The sequence below is a fragment of the Hakea prostrata genome, chromosome 10, assembly GCF_041222555.1.
Source record: "Hakea prostrata isolate BN-2017 chromosome 10, UWA_Hpros_2, whole genome shotgun sequence".
Taxonomy (NCBI): Eukaryota; Viridiplantae; Streptophyta; class Magnoliopsida; order Proteales; family Proteaceae; genus Hakea; species Hakea prostrata.
The window spans coordinates 12040869-12063397 of record NC_142609.1 but is presented as its reverse complement, the minus strand read 5'-3'; the positions used below and the strand labels follow the sequence as shown (position 1 = coordinate 12063397).

Below are 22529 nucleotides of genomic sequence, written 5' to 3'. Positions count from 1 at the left end.
CCTATAAATTGAGCGAATTTGGCTCAGATGCACCACTATTCATATGTAAATCCGATAAGTAAAACTTCTATCGGAATACGATATGATATCCGGTGAAAATTTACATAAACTTCTGAATTTGAATTCGGAACTTTATCAAATAATCGATAATTACTTGATCTGATAAAACTATTTGATTACTAATTGTTGATTTTTACTTTTCTATTTTTTATTTTCAATTTCCAGTTTCCAAATTTCCTATTGTCCATTGCCTATTTTTGAACCTGATCAACCCTTTTTAGAGATAAAAATGTTTTATCTAATGGGTTTTCTATAGTTTGGCCAATTGGCTATGACAATTGATGGGGTTTAGGGTGAGTTCAACCTATTAATTAGCCTAGATCAGTTCAACTTTAGTGAAGGTCAAAATGTCACTTAGTGAGATATCTTTTAAAATTTAAACACATTATATTATTATAAAACAAAAAAGAAATTATTCTAACTTTGATAAAATTTTCACTAGATATTATCCAGTCAATAAAGCAATTATCGAATCTAAATCCAGTTACTTATAAGATAGATACGGGTATTTTTTATTAAGAAAAATCATAGATTTAAACACCCTTAAACGATTACAAATGTGAATTCGAAGATGGATTTCAAGCTATCCGTTTACAATTTACAAGTCCGCTTGGTAACATGTCATTTGACATTCTATATTTCAAATTTTAGTTTAGTCTAAACAAAAGAAATTGTTTAAATTGGAGACTATTTATTTATTTGTTTTCTACTTATCTTTATCTGAAATTTTACCCATAAACCATTTGGTATTCTTTCACGTTGACCAACCTACATAGAGTGATCTAAAATGGCTGAAAGTGTAGATGGCATATTGTCATAGGTATAAAACTTTAACTGTTACTTCCTTAACACATAAGGGTCCATAGCTCAGTGGTAGAGCATTTGACTGCAGATCAAGAGGTCACCGGTTCGAACCCGGTTGGGCCCTTTTTTGTTTTAATTTTTTTTTATCCTTTTACATATTGAATCTTTATGGTACCCAGAGCAAAATGGAATCTAGAGGAAATTTTATTTGAAGATCATCTTGAAAGTACTCCAACATCGGATCCATCCAACACCATTCATATGTCACTTATTTTCCCCTTGTACTAGGGAAGTCTAGTTCTTCGATGTAGACCGAAGGTTCGAGGGTCTTTACCTTTGCATTTGCCAATCTTGATAGTTCATCTGCCATTTCATTTTCCTTCCTCGGGATTTGAAAAACCCGTACTTTTTTAAATTCCTTCTTTAGCACTTGTATCATTTCCTGATACTTTTGTAACCAAAGTTCCTTAACCCAAACTCCCATTGACTTGATTAACTATGAGTTAAAAATTACTATAAACTATAATCTCTGGGATGGCTAGTGCCTTTGCCACACGAAGGCCCGCCAAGAAGGCTTTATACTGAGCCTCATTGTTGCTTGCTTTAAACCCAAACTTCAATGCATATCGAATGATGAATCCTTCTGGGCTCTTCAGTAAAACTCCAGCTCCAGCTCCTGCACCTCACTTGTTACTCAAACCATCCACATAAACGTCCCACATTACCGGGGTAATTTGTTCCACCCTTTCCTTTACTAGAGCTATGGTTTCTACCACAAAATCAGCTAAGGCCTGAGCTTTTATGGCTGTTCGAGGCTTAAAACCTACTTGGTATTCGTCAAGTTCTACCGACGAATGCTACCGTTCTCCCTAATAGGTCTAACTTATGAAGTACTTTCTTTAGGGGGAAAGTAGTTAATACCTCAATCGGGTGTGCCTGGAAGTGTGGTCTCAACCTCCTTGCTGCCATCATTAAGGCCAAAGCTTGTTTCTCGATCTTCGTATACTTGGTCTCCGCATCAAGAAGTATGTGACTGATATAATTGATTGGCCACTGTTTTTTATTTTTTAAATCTTTTTCCCGAACAAGGACTACACTTACTGTTGAAGCCGAAGATACCAAATACATTTGTAATGTTTCGCCTTTCTCTAGTCATGATAACAATGGTGGTTTTTCCAACATTTCTTTCAAGCTCTCGAACTTCTTTTGGCATTCCTCTATCCATCATGCCTCTTTGCTACCCTTCAAATCCTTCAAGGCCTTGAAGAATGGTAAGCATCGTTCTCCCGATTGTGCAATGAATATGTTCAAAGAAGCCACTCGTCCCGTTAAGCATTGTACGTCCCGAACGGTCTTTGGTGGCTCCATATTAATCAACATTTGTATTTTGATTGGATTACCTCAATTCCTCTTTGGGGAACCATAAATCCCAAGAATTTTCCTAAGGATACTCCGAAGGCGCATTTCTCTGGGTTGATTTTCATATGATATTTCCTAAGTACATTGAAAACTTCTGCTAAGTCTGAGACATGACTTGAATGTTGAAGTATTTTCACAAGCATATCATCTACGTAGGCCTCCATATTTTTCCTGATCAAGTCTTTGAAAATTTTATTCACGGCCCTCTGATATGTTGCTCCAGCATTCTTTAACCCGAACTGCATGACCTTGTAGTAGATGCTTTCTCGGTTGATCATGAATGCAGTGAATTTCTCATCTTCCTTGTTCATCAGAATTCAATTGTACCACGAGTATACATCCATGAAACTCAAGGTCTCATAACCAGTTTTGCATCAATAACGAGATCAATTTGGGGCAAATGATAGCAATCCTTAGGGCATGCTTATTTTAAGTCTGTGTAGTCAGTACACATTCACCACTTCCCATTCACTTCAGTTCTAATTGCCTCATGCTTTTCAATCGAAAAGTTTCTTCTCCTTTGAATGACTGGCTTGACCCTCATCTCAATCCATTGTTTGTGCTCTGCAACACTTTGATCTATTCCTGACATGTTTGTTGCTAACCATGCAAATACGTCTATATTTTCCTGAAGGAACTTTTTCAATTCTTCCTTGAATTCTGCATATTGCTCTAACCCAATGAAGGTTGCTTTCTCCTCCTTGGAAGGATTTAATTGGATTCTCTCTAGCTTTTCCACAGGTTCAGGTCTTTGCATGATCTCCTCGTCTCAATCATCACAAACTTTGATTGGCGAGGCCATTGCCTTTTTCAGTCCAGCTTTATCTTTCAAATAAGAAATATAACATTCTTTAGAGGTTTTTTTTTAATCAGAAATTACCTCTCCAACATTTGCTTGTCTGGAATTTGATCTTCGTGTACTTGGTTGACACCACTGCTCCCAACTTAGTGAGGGATGGCCTCCCGAGTATAATGTTGTATGCAAGGAGTTCTCTAACGACCAAGAAATTTAATCGAACAGTTATCTCCTTTTGAAAAGTACCAAATTTCAGATTCAGTTGCACCGATCCCTCAGCCATGATTGATGACCCAACAAAAATGAGTTGAAGTTGGTTTCATTAAATCCTCTTCCATTTTCAATTTTTTATACGCCTCGTTAGACAAGAGATCTGCTGATGACCCTGTGTCTACCAGCACTCAGTGTACCTCCCAATGGCCAATCTCTACTTTTATCACGATCGCATCATCATGTGGAGCACACACACAACTTTTTCATCTTCCTTGCTAAACATGATGGTCTCTTCGGGAATAGGCCTCTTTCTTTTCTTCACATCCTCTCCCGATCCTACAAACTTTGATTTTTCCTTCAGTCTTCTAAGAGACTCGGGTTTTGATCCTCTGAATATTGTGAGGATTGGAGACCGGCTAAATCCTACTATCTCTTTTCCTTTCTAGGAGTTGGAAGCCTCAAGCTGATGGTCTCTGTTTCTTGATCGTTCTCTTCTTCTTTTTTTTCCAGTTGTTCTTCTTTCTCGATCGTCTTCTCGACGATGGTCTCTGCTTTATATAATTTGCCAAATGTCCTTGGGATATTAGCCTTTCAATATCCGCCTTCAAGTGCCTACACTCATTAGTGTAATGTCCATAATCCCTATGGAAACGACAATACTTGTTCATGTTTCTTTCTTCAGGTTTGGATGACCATCTCAAGATATCTTGATCCTTAATTTGCATTAGAATCTTTGAGTGTTGAGCATTCAATGGAGTGTACTCAGCATGGTCGGGTGAGCATTGTCTCTAACCCGATCGTCCCTTGTTTCCACGATCATTGTTTTGTGTTCTCGAGCCTTGGCCATTTTTCAAAGCTTTCTACTTATTGTTTGCTACATTCACCTCTCCTTGTTGAGCATCAAGGATTTCTGTTACTTTTGTTTGCTTTTGGCATCTTTGAACAAACTCGGCATACATGGTCAACATGTCCTGCAACAACAACTCTAAAAGTCGTCTGTTCGAAAGACTTGTAAAGAGTGTTGTTTTGGCCACTTGCTCATTAAGGTTCTCGATCTCCATGGTTGCTTTATTGAATCTTTGTAGATAGTCTCGAATAGACATGTTTTTTGCTTGCTTGATGGTGAACAGAGTTTCTTCATTTTTCTTAGTCTGTATCTCACTCTGGAACCGATCGATAAACTTCCATGCGAGCTCATCAAAATCAACTATCTTTCCCGAGGGTAGTTCGAAAATCACTTTTGAGTTGCTTCCATTAATGATAACCTGAACACTCTGCACAAGATCTCGTATGAGTTGCCACCAACCTCCATTGTTTGTTGGTAGTAACTCATATGGGCCACTGGGTCCCCACATCCCATCGAACAAAGAGAAGGTTGGGAGTCTGAAATTATGAAGGAATTCATACATGGCTATGGCATCATTAGAGTTTTTTTTTTTTTTGATAATCGAGTATATATTATCTGATTTCTTGACCTTCGTGCGCTGCCCCAATTTTTGGTTTATATTTGCCAACTTTTGATTGATCTGAACTGCTTTTGTGTTCGGGGTCCGAAGGCTCTCTCTATCCAATCACTAAGATGTTGTTGAGTGCATTCTTACCTCTGTCTCGATCCTTGTAAGAGTTCCCATTCGGCTTCCTTGCAATCGATCTTGCATTTTCTGGTCGTTTTTCATTGGTAACTCTCCCGTCCTTCTCATTCCATAACGTTCTCCTCCTTCTTCCAATAGCCTTAAGTTTCTTTCTAATGGCTGACAGAAATTTTGGCCTTCGATCGGGTTCCTTTCCCTTCATGGAGAACGTCCCCTCACTGGGGAATTCCTCCTTTCAGTCCTCCGGGCTTGCCTTCTCGCTTCCTCACGATTATGGAGATTCGGGTTCCTTGGGACTCCTAGATGCCTGACCATCGTTCGAAGTGTATTCTACATTTCAAGAAACTGAATTTGCATTTGGTTCATCTGTTGCTGACTTTGATTCATTTGCTCCTGGATGACAAGAATCATATGGATCTCTTCGTTTTGATCGTTCAGATGGGCTTCTCTAGCCACCTCCTCCTCTTCGTGCTATTCACCCTAATGGACACGATTCCCCTCCGGGGGAGCAAGATTCCATCCAATTGAGGTTTAAAATTCTGATTTAGATGCCTCTGAATCGTAGATCTAGTGGCTACTATAAATTTTTAAAGCGTTTCCCATAAATGGTGCCAAATGATGCGTCCAAAAATTGATCAATCCTTAACGTGTGCTTACAAAACAAGATTAGGTGTGGGCTAACTCCATGGTCAGGAAGCCACTTTCGAAGGTTAAGTCAATAATGGATCACCACAGAGCTCTGGCTAGTTGCAGAGTTTAATTGAATAACGGTAACGGAGGGAAAAGATTCAGATACCTCTAGTTCGATTAATAATTTAATCTATATAGGATTCACCTTTTATTTTCGATTGTCGGATTCGTCATGATCCTTCTTGGGGTAGCCGTCCAATCGTAGGGTTTTTCCCCCTTCTTTTTGAGTCAGTTGCAATTTCCACATACGGCATGATCGTGTTTCCTGAATTTAACGGGAGCAAATCTCTTTCCATAACCGTCGGGTTTCTTCACACTTACGCTACTTATTGGTTCAACCTTTAAACCAGTCCTGACCGGAGTCCCTGACCTGATTGCGGTTAAGTTCGGTTTACTATTATTTTATCCTTATCACATCTGTCAATGTAAAAATATACACTTCACTTGGCAATTTGATTAGAACATAACCCACTTAAATTTGATAATGAATATTTTTTATTTAATCATTTTATTGAACTTTTCTTTATCATTAAATGGGTGAGAATGGAGGATGTCACTTTAACTAAATATCATAAATGACTAAACTTTTTACCAAAAAAATAGATGACTAAAATTTTTGAGTGTCACTTATCTTTGCAAGGTATATGTTGATACAATCATAAATTCTACTTTAAAATAGGGGGTAGGAACAATATCGTTTGGAGAGATGATAGTGGTGTTCTTGCTACTCGTACGGTAGCTTGTTATGGATCTTCAGCTGATGCTGTAGTTGGAGTCTATTCACGATGTTTACTTGTTCAATCTCTTGATTGCACAACTTAGAGTTTGGTAGCAAATATTTTAGGTCATTTTCCTCATTTTGAGTTTATTCAATTTATTTACATTCTTAGGTCTATAAATTCATAGACAAATTACCTTGCAAGAGGGTCGACCTTGTTTAAACATTTGCATGTATCATGTATGGTGGATGAGCCACCCCCAGTTCTTTGTGAACTCTATTCTTTCTACCTCTAGAGTTTGAAGGGGAAAAAAAAAGGAAAAAAGAAAGAGTTTCTCTAAAATGTCTAATATAATTATCTTTTTGTTATAAACATTATGGTTTGAACCCTTGGACTTGAGTGGACCACGCAAGCCAGGACGTTTGGCTCAGTCTCGGTTCATAGGGCACTTCTTGATGGAATACTTGCTGGGAAGAGCGCTTCATAGTGACAGCCATCTGTCATGATGGACTTCTTAAATGGCCTTTCGTTAAGTGCCCGACAAGTTATATCTCGACTAAAGTAAAGTTGCAAGAGGATTTTACGTATCTTCTCCTAGATGTTAATCAGCGCATTAATTTCAGTGTTGAATGCATTGAGATTCATAAATGCTCAATGCCTACTAGGAAGCTTCTCATGCTTAGGACTTCCTTGAGTATTGCATCCTTACATTTTGTCTGCCAAAATGAGGGACTATTGTCACATCCACATCAGCGTGAACCTGGCCACCTAATCCGGTGGGATTATGTACAGTTGTCTTGAAGCTTCTTCAAGAGGTTTGGGCTCTTCACTTATTGATCAAGCTACCCTTCAAAAGTCACCTCAACCCTTCATCTGGAACAAAGGATCTGAGGGCTACAATGCTTCTTAGCCACCTCAGGGGTATGAACTCGATGCATATTCCAATACTCAACATGAGTTAGGGGAAGTTCAAGAACAATAACTCTGGTCATTTACTCTCCTGCAACTACCCAAGAAGACATTCCTTCTTCGTCTTCTTGTGTCATTTACTTCTCACTACGAGGATTTGTGTTCACTTGATTCTGACTTAATCATTGGAGGTGGTTTCCCATCCAAAGAGGCGGCCGACACTCACTTTCTTTGTTTCTCAGGAACCAGGCTTGGTTTTATAAAGAACTAGTTGGCCTACAGTCAAATTTTGGAGCAACATTTGGCGCAGTCTGTGGGAAACGCTAACAAAAAAGTTTTAGTGGCTTTCTCCTTCTTTGTATTCTACGTAGTTGGAGAAAAGGATGGTAGGAGATAATTCTGGTGACCATGGTTCTAAATCTCAGGGACTCCCCCGTACCAAAAAGAAGGGGCTGTTTGGAAAGGAGGAACCTTAAAAGATACAAATGCACTCTTGCCACGTGAACTACAACCAGTTGGTGCAGGGGTGGAGACACATGTAGAACTCCCTCTACAGGGAACGACCCCAACTTCTGCTCCGGATCCAGCACCATTACTGGATCTACAGCAAAAAATGTTACATATGATGGGTTCCTTCTAGTCAATGGTGAGCCAATGGAGTCGGCTCATGCCACCCTCAGATCCTACAGTGGTTATGCCTAAAATAGCAGTTCCCTCCCTTGTCGATCAGCAAGACAGCGCTCAGGGAGATGAAGCAGTTGCACTCCCCACTCATCAAGCAAAAACAAAGGAAAGGGCAAGGCTAAAGTCTATGATGAAGGTGGTCATTGCTATGTCTTTGATAGGTTGGGAGCTCATGCAGACTGACATTCCTTTCCTAGGCTGGAACTAAACTTCCTTATGTCCTAAAACCCCATCACGTCTTAAAGGAATGTGTGGCTGAGTCCAAAGGCTATTTGTCTGAAGATAGAGATTCTAAAACCTCAGTGTTGGTTCATAATGGGAGTTTGTATCAATAAGTACAAGATATGAATGAACGTCTTTATTAGCTGGATAAAAAGGTCCCTGATGAAGTACAACTGGTGTTAAGTCAAGATCCATTTGTACCTGAGATCATGGCGACACCTCTGTCGGTAGGTTTTCGTACTCCTTCTTTTACAGTTTATGATGGGACCAAAGATCCTATGGCACATATAAGTCATTTCACTTCTATAATGACTATGTGCGGGGGAGGAGACCCTATCAAATGTAGATGTTTTCCAGCTTCTTTAACTGGACCTACCACAGCTTGGTTTTCATGTCTACCCAAACACTCCATTCATAACTTTACGGAGTTGGGTTATGCCTTTGTGGCAAGGTTCAAAAGTGGAATCAAGAAGGATAAGACAGAGGACAACCTTCTAGCCCTTAAGCAAGGACATTCAGAATTTATCCGAGAGTTCATCACTCGCTTCAACAACATTTCCATCTTGATCAAGGATTTTGATGATAAAGTAGCTTTCACTGCCTTCAAGAGAGCTGTAACCAATGAAAAGCTGGTTACATTTATTGTTGAGAAAAATCCCAAAACACTAGCAGGACTGCTAGATTTGGGATATGAGATGGCATTCGTGGAGGAGGTCTTAGAAGCAAACCGAATACATTATAAAGATCAAGCGAGGCCCCTTACTTGGAAGGTCCCCGAATCAAGTTCCAAATAGCGATTCAAAAAGAAGGACCAGAAAGGTAGTTAGGAATGGCATAGTAAGCAAGTGATAGAGGAGGATGACGAAGCATTCACTCCCTTGAACAAGTAACGATCTACATCAAGAGACTCTGTAGAATTTGGGTTATTGAAAACCCCTAGAAGATTGCATGCACACCCTAGATAATAGGGCTAACATGTTCAAATACTGTCAATACCACAAGGACAAAGAGCATCATACAAATGATTGCCATATGTTGAAGGTGGAAATAGAGAAACTGATTGCCCAAGGGCACTTGAATCAATATGTTAGAGCTGCTCATCATGGGGATGCCTCACCTCCACGGAGAAGACACAGTCGGACTCCTCCAAGAGATAGGACTAAGTCAAGTGGAAAGGATCCAATGGCTCCTAGGGATGAGGATCTTCCTAGATTTAATATTATATTCAGAAGACCCACTCCAAAGTCATTAAGGCAAGTTAAGCAAGGTACACATGTCTCAGGCGCTGTTGAGCCCTCAACAGTGACACGTTTGGTTCAAAGTGAACCAACAACCTTTGCTGAGAAGGAGCTGGTGGATATCCACACTCCCCATGAGGATGCTATAGTAATCAATGTTAGGTTGGCAAATCACACGATCTATAGAGTATTGGTTGATGGAGGATCATCAGCAGACATTTTGTCTCTGGATGCTTTTCGATTACTCAAGATTGATCAAGAGGCACTCAAACCAATCGCAACCTTGCTTTACGGGTTTGCTGGAAGTTCCACCACTGTGGAAGGAAATATACAGATCTGACGGTGGGAACGTTTTCCAAACAAGTGACTTTGCCCACCATGTTTATGGTTGTGTGCTACTTGTACGCTTACAATATCATTCTTGGCTATCCAGCATTGACTACTATGGGACCAATAATTTCTCCCTAACATATGATGATTAAATTTCCAATATTAGAAGGTGTTGGTATCTGTAAGACTGATCAGAGGCAGTCCATAAATTGTTATCTCAATTTCGTCCTAAAGCAATCGGCAACATCACTTGTAGGAATGACTCTAATGGTGGAAGTTTGTTATGATCGAGATGAGGGCCAATGCAACGTGGAGAGCCTATCGAAAAGTTGCAGAGAGTTCCCTTAAGTGTTGTCCATCTAGAGCAAGGAACCAACAATGGTTCAGAATAGCAAGAAGATTTTAAGCAGAAGCTAACAACTTTCTTGGCCCAGAATGCAGATGTCTTCGCATGGTCAGCCAAAGACATGCCTGGGATAAACTGAAGCTTTGCAGAGTATAGCTTATGGATTAACAAAGGGACAACTCCAATAATTCAAAGGAGAAGAAAATTTTCTACTGAGAAGCATCAAGCCATCTAGGCTGAGGTTGAAAAACTTGAAAAGTATGGTTTCATCTGCCCAATTGAATGTCCCAAGTGGCTTGCCAACGTGATAATGGTGAAAAAGGTAAACAGGAAGTGGAGAATGTATACAGACTACACTAATCTCAATAAAGCTTGCCCCTCAATAAAGCTTGCCCCAATGATTGTTATCCTTTGACTCGTATTGATCTGTTAATTGATGCCATGGTGGGACATGAAGTTCTAAGCTTTATGGATGCTTATTTGGGATATAATCAAATCATGATGAAGTCAGAAGATGAAATTCACACAGCCTTTATGACCAGTAGGGAGAGCTCTTACTACAAAGTCATGCCTTTTGGTCTAAAGAATGCTAGAGCCACTTACCAACGGGCAATGAATAAAATCCTTTGCCAGCAAATATGACGCAACATGGAGGTCTATGTGGACGACATATTGGTTAAGAGCATCCAGTAGAAGGATCACATCAGTGACTTATCGAAGGTCTTTGAAGTTCTCCAAGAACATAAGATGCGCCTAAATCCAAAGAAGTGTGCTTTCGGGGTCTCATTCGGGTAGTTCCTTGGGTTTATGGTGTCACAAAGGGGTATAGAGGCCAGTCCGGAGAAAATTAAGGCTATTCTAGACATGCAACCTCCACGCACAGTGCAGGAAATTCAATGCTTGACAAAAAGAGTTGCTGCCCTCAATCGTTTCTTAGCACGCTCTGGAGAGCATTGCTTACTCTTCTTTGCAGCATTGAAAACTCTCAATGCCACCTCAGATCTTGCTTGATCTGAAGAATGCCAAAAAGCCTTTGAAGAGCTGAAGCTCAAGTTAAGCACCTCTCCTATTCTTAGTTGTCCATGTCCTAGAGAAGGAATTTTTATGTATTTAGCAACATCCTCTCAAGCTGTAAGTTATGTTTTAATACAAGAAGAAAAGGGCATCCAAAAGCCTGTTTACTATGTTTCTCATGTTCTTCTAGATGCTGAGACTAGGTATCTTGAGATAGAGAAACAAGCTTTGGCTGTAATGGTATCCATAAGAAAACTTAGACCTTACTTCTAAGCCCATCCTGTAACAATCCTCACCAACGCACCCTTAAAAAAGGTTCTACATCGCCCAGATCTAACAGGGAGATTGGTTACTTGGGCCATTGAATTAAGTGAGCATCAAGTTGATTTTCAACCAAGAATTGCTGTGAAAGGACAAGCGTTGGCTGATTTTGTGGTTGAATTAACCACTGGTTGGAGTACGGGGGAAGAACAAGAAATGTCCTTAGAAACTTGGACTGTCTTTGTTGATGGAGCCAGTAATGCAGTAGGCAGTGGGATTGGTTTGGTCTTGCAAAGTCCCAATGGCTTCACCATCAATTATGCCCTTCGTTTCATCTTCTCGGCGACAAATAATGTAGTTGAATATGAAGCGCTTTTGGCAAGATTGTGTTTGGCTAACTCCCTCTATGTCAAAAGCTTGAAGATTTACAGTGACTCACAGTTGGTGGTAAGTCAAATTCGAGGCTTCTATGATGCCAAGGAGGAGAAAATGGTACAATATCTCACCAATGCGAATGAGCTCAAGGGTCACTTTGTTCAATGTGATATCCTTCAAATTCCCTGAGAAGAAAATGAAAAGGCTGATATTTTGGCGAAGTTGGCATCATCAGGCATGGAAGATATTGAAGCTTCTATTTATTAGGAAACTCTTCAAGAACCAATTATTGATGCTTCGGAAATGATGGAAATTGACAAAGTAGAGCAATCATGGATGTACGAGTTGATCTCCTACCTTCAGGCACCATGTCCCCACCTTCCCCTACCAGAAATCACCCACCATCAAGCAGTGAGAAGAGAAAAGAAGATCGCTCTTCTAAGTCTTTGTAAAACACTCACCAGAAGGCCACATGGATCCTTGTCCTTTCATGTGACTTCTTGTCGGAAATCTTGCTTTAAAGATTCTAGTAGCATCAAAGCCTGCTCGTTTTGATGTTCATCTTGTTTTGTCTCAATATTTCTATAATATCAAGCTCAACAATTTTCCTTTGCAAATCTCGATCGTTCTGCTCATCTGTTAGAGACTCAGTTCCCTAATGGTCAAACTAAAGCCCTAGTTGCAAGTTTTGATTTGAGTAAAGCTAATCTGGAGAAGCTTGCTACCAAGTCCACTTTCTTTGTTAAGCCTTGCCTTACGATTTCTATATACACTAGCCAGAGAGGTACTACTTGTGGTGTCAAACTTTTGGAAGACTATTGGGGAAGGTTTTAGTGTCTTTGGATTTTGAGGGAATTGAGTATAGGTCTTCTGTTGTTTTCTACAATGGTTGGATTTTGGGTGGCAAGAATTCCAAGCGTTCTTTTGCTCATTTCCACTTGAATGTGAGAGGGAACCAGATCCAGGTTCTGTTGTATTATTTTTAATATAATAAAATATGTTTCATTTTATTGGATTTGAAAGTGCGGAAAACTTTCCTTAATGTATTTTAGGAAAGTGTCTTTTTATATAGTCTCACATTGGAAACCGAGGTGTCAGAATCCAGATTAATTAATAGGTACCACCTATTAACTTTGATTTATAATAATGAGACACGCCAGTGTGTGTGCATTGTATGAGCGAGGACGGTGTACCGTCCGAGCGCGCACGCGCGGCGTGGGTTGTTAAGGCGTTTATGGCGCACGCACTACGCACTTAGCATGCTTGCATCACTTCGAGCGAGATCAGATCTAAACCGTGTGTTTTGATCAACGGCAGATCTAGGGCAATGGAAGTAGATCCATAAATATTATTTTTGATGGTTCAATATGGACTGTTAGGTCGTGCGGCCGAATGATTCGACAGCTCATATTTGAACGTTAGCATTCATATCCCTACAGAGAGGTGCACTCATACGAACAGAGTCATGAATTGTTTAGAAGAGGCACCTCAATGCCTATAAATACTTTCTAGCTTCGCAACAGCAAGATATAAGAAAATTCTCTGTTTTTGAGTTTTGTTTGTGCTTAGCAAAACTTAGGAGATTCAACTCAAGTTGTGCTTCTTTGTATCCTGGGAGATGGTTTGTAGTACCTCATAGCACCTTGATGTGAGGGCGAATTACGTCTTAAGGAAAGCGACGTTGTAATGCCCCTAGAAGTTCCAACTCAAATACCGTGATCATTTTCCGTTTGTTTTACAGGTTCGTGTTTCAATTTACAGTAAGCCGATGTGTATTCCTCAGCTGTTTTAGATCCAAGAGAACATCTAAGTTCGATGACAAATCCTATCCTCTTTCTATTTTGCGGTTAAGGTCAAGCTCAAGGTCAGGGCCTAGGTGAGATACTTAATCTGACCTTGCCTACCCAACCTTGTATGGTCAAGGTTGGATTCAGGGTCAAGTTAGGGGGTTTAGAGTCAAGGTCAGGAATTTTGAAAAATCAGGCCTAATCTAACATTGTTGCACCCTGAAGCTCTAGTCTCAACGAATCACAAAAGGGAAAACCGTGACCACCCTTTGAAGGTTAATGTCTCTAAAAGCTCTAGCAAGACAACACCATTGAACAAGGGAATGGAGGACGTAACGCTGCACGTATGTGAGGATTTCATCTTCAGTGAGTCAGACATGATAGGGTTCCATTCAACAAATTTCCTCTCTCTTTGATTTCTCATAAAACAAACATGACACTAGTGGGCTGTGTGGCACACACAACTAGGATTGGAATTATATCATAGGAAATGGATCCCAATTGATGACTGAAGCAAGCTGGTTATCCTTAGGATCTTTCATAGGTCTTCACCTCAAGCTGGTATGGAGCAAAAGCTTATCTGTCATCTCTAGAATCTTCCTAGAGATTTGTGAAGTGGGTGATCCTGTGCATGGTATCCGGTCCTCTGTTCATATGATTTAGTGGTTGGATCAAATCATGATCATCCAATCTCCCTTCTGATCTGCAAGTGAAAAATCAATTTAAAATGGTAAATAGTTAAAACAAAACACACGCTTCATATAATATTGCAGCGGGCAGGGGAGAGAGAGAGAGAGAGAGAGAGAGAGAGAGAGAGAGAGAGAGAGAGAGTGTGTGACTAAACAAATGGACGAGAAAATTATAGATACGGAGGAGAAAGGGCAGGGAAGGGAAGGGAAGGGAAGGGAACTTAGGGAAGGGAAAGAAAAGAAGAGAAATGAAATGGGAATTATTAGGAGTGGGGTCAGGTGGGTGGGGCCCACTTTGAGTAGTGGGCCCTACATAGGTACGGCCTCTGTTCACCACGCCACATTCCGTAAATTTAGGTTGGCTTGTCTTTATGATGGTTACTCCTCCTAGAGCACCGAGCTGCCTGCTCTTTCTCTCTTTTTCTCTCTTTTGTTTTTATTCTCTCTCTCTCTCTCTCTCTCTCAAGTCTCAACATGGGACATGGGAGAGAAGAGAAGAGAAGAATGACGGTTGGATTGAATGAATCTCTGGGTACTTATGCCAACTTTTCTTTTTATATAAAAAGTTATAATACTAATTATTAAAAGAGAAAAAAAAGTTGGATTTCAACGTATCACGTGCACACGGCTTCGGAAATACGCAATAACGAAAAACACCACCGACCATCGAGACCCAGTCTCCATGCGTCATGTCATTTGCCTGAGTGGGGGCCACACCATCCCTATCATCCTATCATCCTATCATCCTCCTATGTGACTATGTGACTATGTGATCCCTCCTCCCCCACTGTAATGTACATGATGGAAGCCTTCCAACGTCTTGATCTATGAGCTTATCATTGTGGATTTAATAAATTTAAAAAAAAAAAAAAGCAAAGAAAAAACTGAATAGCGTTTCATACCAAAAAAAAAATAATAATAAATAAAATAAAATAAAATAAAATAAAATAAAATAAAATTGTGTTGATGTTACACTAGCAATATGATGGAATTTGATGGACCTTACTTTAGTCCTTCGACCGACCGAAATTTCGTTTGATTGTTAATGCACATGACTAAAGCAATTTTGGAATTTAATATTGTCGCATCTAAAATTGATTTTCCGAGTGAATCAGGGATTGGCTCGAAAACTGAACTTGTTCTTGCTCAAGAAAATTAAAAGTGAGAACTAGTCGATCATGTTAGTCAATGAGCGACCTTCGACAGTTAAATTAGTATATATGTAGAGCAATGCCTTCCTTGAGCAAAAGGGGTGTTGAGGCCCCGTACCAAAAAGTTGTAGAGCTGGGTAGAATGCAGTTACTTCTCATTGATATTAAACTACAATTTATATAGATTAACTTATCAAAGATTGTTCATTGGATCTCCTCCAATTCATTCCTTGCTTGACCCGTCTGTGTCCCAAATGGAGTAATTTCTGGCTTAATGTTCAGTTCCCTTAAGTGATTACTACTCTCCATCGTGGGTGTGTCAACCATGCTAGGTTTTATTTAATTCTCCAATTGGGTTGGTACTCAATCAATACTGGCATATTTTATCCTGAAAATCTCAATCCTATGGGGCAGTTTAGGGATACAACAGGGTTGGGCTGGGCCGGGCTTTTGCAATCCCTAGCTCAACTTCTACACATTTTAATATAAGTTCATTTTCGCCTTGACCCTAATTTAGGGCCAATGATTATTGTCCCTGACCCTAAGCCCTACAAGGTCAAGCCAAGCCCATCCCCACCGTGATTGGTTCTGTCTCTGTCTCTGATTGGCTCTATACTTGGCCCTGTCCCTAGTCCTAATTGACCCTGTACTTGATCCTGGCCCTGATCAACTTTATCCTTGTTCATGTTTCTAATTCATTGAGATCAAGCATCAAAGACAAAATAAAGACTAGAATTAAGACTAGAATCAGGGCAAAAAATTAGGGATGGGTGGGGATAGGCCTGGCAAGCCAAAGAGTAATCCCAGGTCCGCCCTTTGCTCTAGTTAGGGCTAGAATATTTTGGCCCTAACCCTCCCTCAGAGAGCCAAAATCTTAAGCCCAAGCCTTGTTCGGACTCATAGTAGGCTTAGGGCGGGCGGATTAGGGCTGTCAGGGCTAAACTTGCACCCCTAGGGCAATCCTCACCCTTAATTCTTCCTTATTACAATATTATTGTTTGCTGGGCTTCCGCTTCTAGAATCCAATGCAATCGACTCATTCCCAACCTCACGACGTCTTTCATCAAGGACATAGGGTTAAACCTTTGATCGACTCAATTGGTTTAATCAGAAGAACTGCTGATTTGGAGCTGAACAAATATTTGCACAAATACAACCATGAGTCTTTCCGTTTAACTAGTGGTAGTTCAATAATCACCGATGATGGCTTGGATTGTATCCTCTTAGAGGATTGATTTTTTACTGTAGATTTTACCAAACACTCAAGCACTACGTTTGCTTCTCTATAACATTGATTGATTTTTATCAATGTAAGGTTACTTGGTTGGTAAGACCAACATCTCTTAGTGAATAGATCGTGAATTATATATTCTATCTGAAGATGATATACTATGTGATAATCTTATCCCAAAATTGTCAATTCCCTAAAAAAAAAAAAAAAAACACAAAAGATGGTGTGAAACACGACTTAATATGAACATTGTTTTGCTAGAGGAAGCTTTTCCTTATAAAAGAATGATTTGGAGTCAAATGAAATTATATTATATTTGGGTGTGTATTTTAGAATAATATATTTAAAATGGGAGACAAAAATCACACCATTGGCATTCTCGATACTGGTAAATCCTTGAATACAAGATCTCACTTTCGAGAGTTTCAAAAATCTAATCCAAAACCTTAAACTTTTAATGGTTTTCTTTAGTTAACTATTTTAATTTCTATAAGTAGAACCATATTTATATAATACATGAGATTAGAAACTTAACTAAACGTGATTTGAGATTATAAAAATATGCTTTTATATTGTATTATGTATCTTGTTATAAATAGAAACAAATTGATACTTACTTTATGTTTCATTTTTCATTTTAAAAGGGAGATTTGTTAAGGTTGAATTTGGCAAAGAACTCCTTTCACATGTCTTTAGTTATAATTTATACTATTACCAAAATGAAAAGCTATAATTTATACATGCCCCTTACACATCAGTGATTTCTTGAAAAGCTTTAATAGTGTCTCTAATCAGGTCTACAAACTTGTTTGGTGTCCTAGTTTGCTCTTAAAAGCTTATTTAAAAAATATATATTTTTTTTGGGTAGAAAACATAATTTATTTTTACAACTTGCTTGGAAGATCTCATGAAATTTAGAAATGCCTAGAAAGTTTGTATCATTCTTAAGCAACATATTTCATATAGGGCTATGGGAGTGATGATTAAAATAAAAAAGCATTAATACTATTATTTATTTAGATTAGTGCCTTGGAAGTGATATTTATTATCTATTTTTGTTCTATCTTGTCAATGCTTAGAGTTGGTCCTTCCTCTGAAATGGGTGATAAAAAAGTGGGAGAGAGCACGATCTTCTAGCCACAGGAGTTTAAGATTTGGACTTAGTTGATTGTCACTTTGCTTAATAATTTTGATATGCTTCTTGTGTCACTTTAATATCATCTCATCTTCGCTAGACATACAATGATTGTTTGGGAGTTGGGAAAGCGAACACTGGAGAGTTTAATGTTACCCTAACTTGGTTGTCGGAAAAGATTTGTTCAAAAAATATAATAATGATAACAATTAAAAAAAAAAAGTTTTATACAAAAATAAACCTCATATATAAAGAATAATGTGCCTCAGTATAATAAATAATCCAAAAATAAAAAAAGGTATAATTCAATCTTTTAATTGGATGTTAAAAATGTAATTTCCTTTTTCGAAAGAACATTTTTATTAGTGCCTTCTAGTGCATAATCTTTATGGCAATAAGATTGATGATTAGGAATCAGCTCATCATCTTTGATGAGAAATAACTCTCTTTTTTAAGGTACCAAATAGGAATCACTCTTGTGAAGGCTAATTGCATCTCTCTCTACTTCCCTTCTCACCTTAAATGCATTACTTAATCTATCTAAAGGTAATTTTTTTTTTTTTAAAATAAAGAACACTCAAGTAAAAGAATCAATATAGAATGAAGTTCACCATCAAATCAATTAAAAAGGTAATGCTAGGATTGATTCAATTAAATTATCTAGAAAGACCTTCCATTATGAGGTTGTTACTCCAACAAATTCCCTTATTTTTTGTATAAAATATTTGTATGCTAAAAGAGTAAGAAGAAATAGGTGGAAGATGGGAAAGAATTCACTGGAACTATTGGCCACCAGATTTGATCATACAAGAAGAAATAATCAAAATAAGCCTAACAAATGAATGAGGTTATAATGTGATCTAAAATGTATAACTAATACGTTTTCTATATATTATGATACAAAATATGGTGTGAAATCGAACTCATTTTCCTTTGAATTGAAAGAAGATTTCATTTTAGGCACCAAAACACATACTAGAGACAACTATCATGGTTTTTGAATTTCATGCTATGTTAAAAGGAAAAAATACATCTTCTGGTGTCTTTGAAGTTCACATACTTGGCTTTGTGAGGTGAAAGAACACAATTTTACATCTTGTTTATGAGTATACAATTCATACTATGTTATTTAAATGTCTATAATTTTGAAGTATGATTCTTGATCATATTTACTATTATATTCACATTAAAATAATATAAACATGCTTGTTTTCTGCTTTGTTTGTAAATTTAGTCGATCGTTTTTGTTGTAAATATGTTTAAAACTTGATGTTTAATATTTTATATTTTTATATAAATATATGTTTTAATCATGTCTTTTATCTTATGGTTTTTATAATGGAAACTTTAGTCTCACATCGGGTTGAAAGGAGCTGGTTATCTGTTTATATATGGTAAGGACTTATGTAATATTACTTTGGGGTTAAGGATCGAATCCTGTGCGACGCGAACCAAGCCTAAACCCTGTTGTGACGCAGCCATGGTTGTATAGATACGTATTAATTAATATTAATAATTCTATATGACTTGATACTTGAGGCTTGGGTCTGGAAAGCCTAAGTGAAAACGTGGAGATGCCATTAGAGAGGTACTTTCCTTAGGGAGGTCACTTGGATAGGTGCCTTCCTATAGGGAGTTGAGCTGAATAGACACCCTCACAAAGAGTGGTGACTTTGCCCTTCCACACATAGCCTTTGGGGTTCTATATAAACCTATTTTTGAGTTCATTTTTTGACATTGAAATTTTTTTTTCTTCTCTCTCTCCCTATTGTTATTCTATTTAACAGTGAACATAACCTGATTATACCTTAAGTAATCTTTCTGGGGTACAACCTTAAAGGTTTGGGTTGACTAATCTTGGGGTGAAGACACATTTAGTACCCGTATCGCACAAATTGGGGTATCTAAATACCTTAAAGAAAGTACCTCTGGTACGTTTTAGCTTTGACAAAGTGTTGTGATTGTTCATTTTTTGACACTGAATCTCTCTCTCTCTCTCTCTCTCTCTCTCTCTCTCTCTCTCTCTCTCCTTGTTGTTATTTTATTTAACAGTGAATATAACCTGATTATACCTTAAGTAACCTTTCTGGGGTGCAACCTTAAAGGTTTAGGCTGACTGATCTTGGGGTGAAGACACATTTAGACCCGTATCGCACAAATTGGGGTATCTAAATACCTTAAAAAAAAGTACCTCTGGTACGCTTCAGCTCTGACAAAGTATTTTGATTACAACAACCGTTCAAGTGTTCGTGCAAGTTCCTCAACAATTATAATCCTAATATCATGTAACTCACAACTATAAGGTCTCAGCATTGTTATTATTGTACCAGTACACGTCATTGTTGTGTGCCTCTAGCATATCATCACATAAGCAATTATATGTAAATGTCAAAAGAGAGACCAACCTATATCTCATTAATTCCTAACCCCTACTAGAAGGGTTGGCAGTCCCAAGGTCAAATATTCCTTTTAATTTCCTTTATTTTACTGTACTTTAGTTGAGCATTGGTGCTTCTTTAATTTCTTTTTCTAACCTCTATTTTTAACCGATAAGTTTTTATCACAACTTTAAAGTGAATCCCTACCATCCACCTTATTATATAATGGACCTTAAAAGATTCTTAAAAAAACTCTCACTAATTCCATTTAATGAATACAAGGAAAACATGCATATGCATAAAAGGATCCTTTCATTTGTATGTTTATCTACAGTACTTTTCAATAATTCAAGCCTAAATTTTTTTTTTTTTATTGTCTCAACATTAAACTAGATCTTACAGATACTTAAATACGATTAAGATCTGTTCTACTTACTCTTGGAATAGAGGAAATATGCTTCAATTGTTAGAGATAAGATAGGATTCAAATCCTATCTTGTAGCATGCACTTATCCAGACTCTCTTATCCACATGAAATAACGAAATCAGACTTGAACTCAAATTCAAATGATGGATAATCACTTGCACTTGAACTCTATCCACATAAGCTAGTAGCAATCAAGAATTATAGAACAAACAAGAATCCTACATCAATAGTAACTATAGTTTGGTGAAATCACTTTTCAAATTCAAAATAGTTGTAAAACAAGAAGCAACTACACTGATGAGGATTTGGATAGATCAGATGTAACACGAACCCTTGGATCGGTTGATGAGGAAACAAGGATGGTGTAATAAAGCAATTATGAGAGGTAAGTCATCCCAAATAATGAAGCATTGAGTGAGAACAATTTAATAGTGGACGTAGGTTGCACACTGCAACCAAATAACTTTACATTTGTGTTTTTTGTCTTCTTTCTTCCCCTATTCTTCATTTTTTTCCTCTCTCTTAAATCTTAGTTTCAAAATCCATCATCTATACTAATCAACTTATATAAGTATCACTAATCACCTATAGTGTCAACCAATAGTGTAAAGTAGAAAAACCTAAATAGGTTCAATTTTTCCTAAATGACTTTGTGGGATCATATCCCTTTTCAATATAACTCGTCTTATTATGACTACAATACTCATAGGCCGCTTCTTAATAGATCAAATAATAAAGACAACTAAAGATATAAAAAAGGGGCTTAGAGTTTTTCTTTTTCCAAAGCTTAGAACAACTTGAACTCTTGATCTTCTTGACTAATATAATGATTTTTTCTCTCTTGTAACTTGTACCATTCCTAAAGCTCCTCTAATTTTTTTTTTTGCTCTTTCTTTCCTAGAGTGAAATGACTTAAATTGATCTGATAACCATCTCTTTGAAAGATTAAAGCAGGCTCTCTTTTTTTTCTTTTCGACAAAGTTTTGCAAACTATGTTTATTGCATCCGGTCTTCTTTAGCATGCTGATTCACTCATTCTTAGTTTATTTGTGACCCAAGAATATCGCCAACATGTAGAGGCGGGATGGAAAATTTTATCTAAACTAGAAAATATTGATTCAATTAAACTTTACAACCAAGTGGGATACAATTTGCTTGCCAAAAGATGAAGGTGATTTGGGTATCTGTCGTCTTCGTGATGTTAATTTGGCACGTCTTTGTAAATTAGCATAGATTATAAAACACAAGGAGAATTGTGGGGCTAGCTTCTTGAGAGAGCATTTCTTAGATTTTGATGCAAATTTAAAATCTCTTTTACACCACTCTTCCCTCTTGGGTAGTTTGAAAAAGGTGTGGAACTTTTTATAAAGGAAGGAGCAATGGGTAATTGGTAATGGTATAAGGTTAGATTTTGGTTTGACCAATGGTTGGGGAAGTTCTCTATTACAAAGTATGCTAACTTAGAAGAAGCAATGAGGTTGTCTTCCATCCATCATAGTGGCAGATTTTATGAGAGATGGTGCTTGCATATCTCCTGCTATTTTGTCAACACTATAAAAGAAAATTTTGATCTTATGCACACTATCTCTCTTCCTGATGAAAGTCAAAAGGATGTGTGCTTTTGGGTGGAATTACCTTAGGTTTTTTCTCCATAAAGTCAGCTTGGTCCTTATGTAGAAAGAAGACAAACAAAGTGGGATGCACCCATGGTTTGAAAAACTAAACTTCATCCTGAGCAACATATTTTATCTTGGTGTTTGTATCATGAGAAATTCTAGGTGGATGAATGGTTTAGCAAAGAGGGGTACCATTGGCCTCAAGATGTACTACGTGTTTAAAGGAAATGGAAGGTATTTTTCACCTCTTTTTTACTTGCCCTGTTGCTATTATATGTGATGCATAACAGTTATATTGATGCTGCTCCCGACTGAGCCCCCTTCAAGCCGAAGACGATGAGTCCTGCAAAAAGAGTTAGACGCGGGCCGGTTAGAGTGCCTCCGATGGCTAAGTCAGACAGTGAACAGACTAAAATCTCATGCAAGGATTACACAAGACTATG

At 38.0% G+C, this 22529-nt stretch overlaps 2 protein-coding genes and 1 non-coding gene across 3 annotated transcripts; all 3 read left to right on the top strand.

The window, feature by feature from the left end:
- Positions 1-916: 916 nt before the first annotated feature.
- On the top strand, positions 917-988 carry TRNAC-GCA (transfer RNA cysteine (anticodon GCA)). Its single transcript has one exon. It is a non-coding gene; the product is annotated as a tRNA-Cys (tRNA).
- An 8095-nt stretch (positions 989-9083) lies between these two features.
- On the top strand, positions 9084-9686 carry LOC149001924 (uncharacterized). The gene has a single exon (XM_089138612.1). The coding sequence runs from the start codon at positions 9084-9086 to the stop codon at positions 9684-9686; it is 603 nt and encodes a 200-aa protein (XP_088994738.1).
- A 1827-nt stretch (positions 9687-11513) lies between these two features.
- On the top strand, positions 11514-11861 carry LOC149001923 (uncharacterized). Its single transcript, XM_089138611.1, has one exon. It carries the CDS (start codon positions 11514-11516, stop codon positions 11859-11861), a length of 348 nt encoding a protein of 115 aa, XP_088994737.1.
- The last annotated feature ends 10668 nt before the right edge of the window (positions 11862-22529 follow it).

What these genes read in the sequence shown, in the direction of transcription:
- LOC149001924 (XM_089138612.1), top strand. Translation starts at nt 9,084, where the DNA reads ATGTTCAAATACTGTCAATACCACAAGGACAAAGAGCATCATACAAAT.
- LOC149001923 (XM_089138611.1), top strand. Translation starts at nt 11,514, where the DNA reads ATGTCCTTAGAAACTTGGACTGTCTTTGTTGATGGAGCCAGTAATGCA.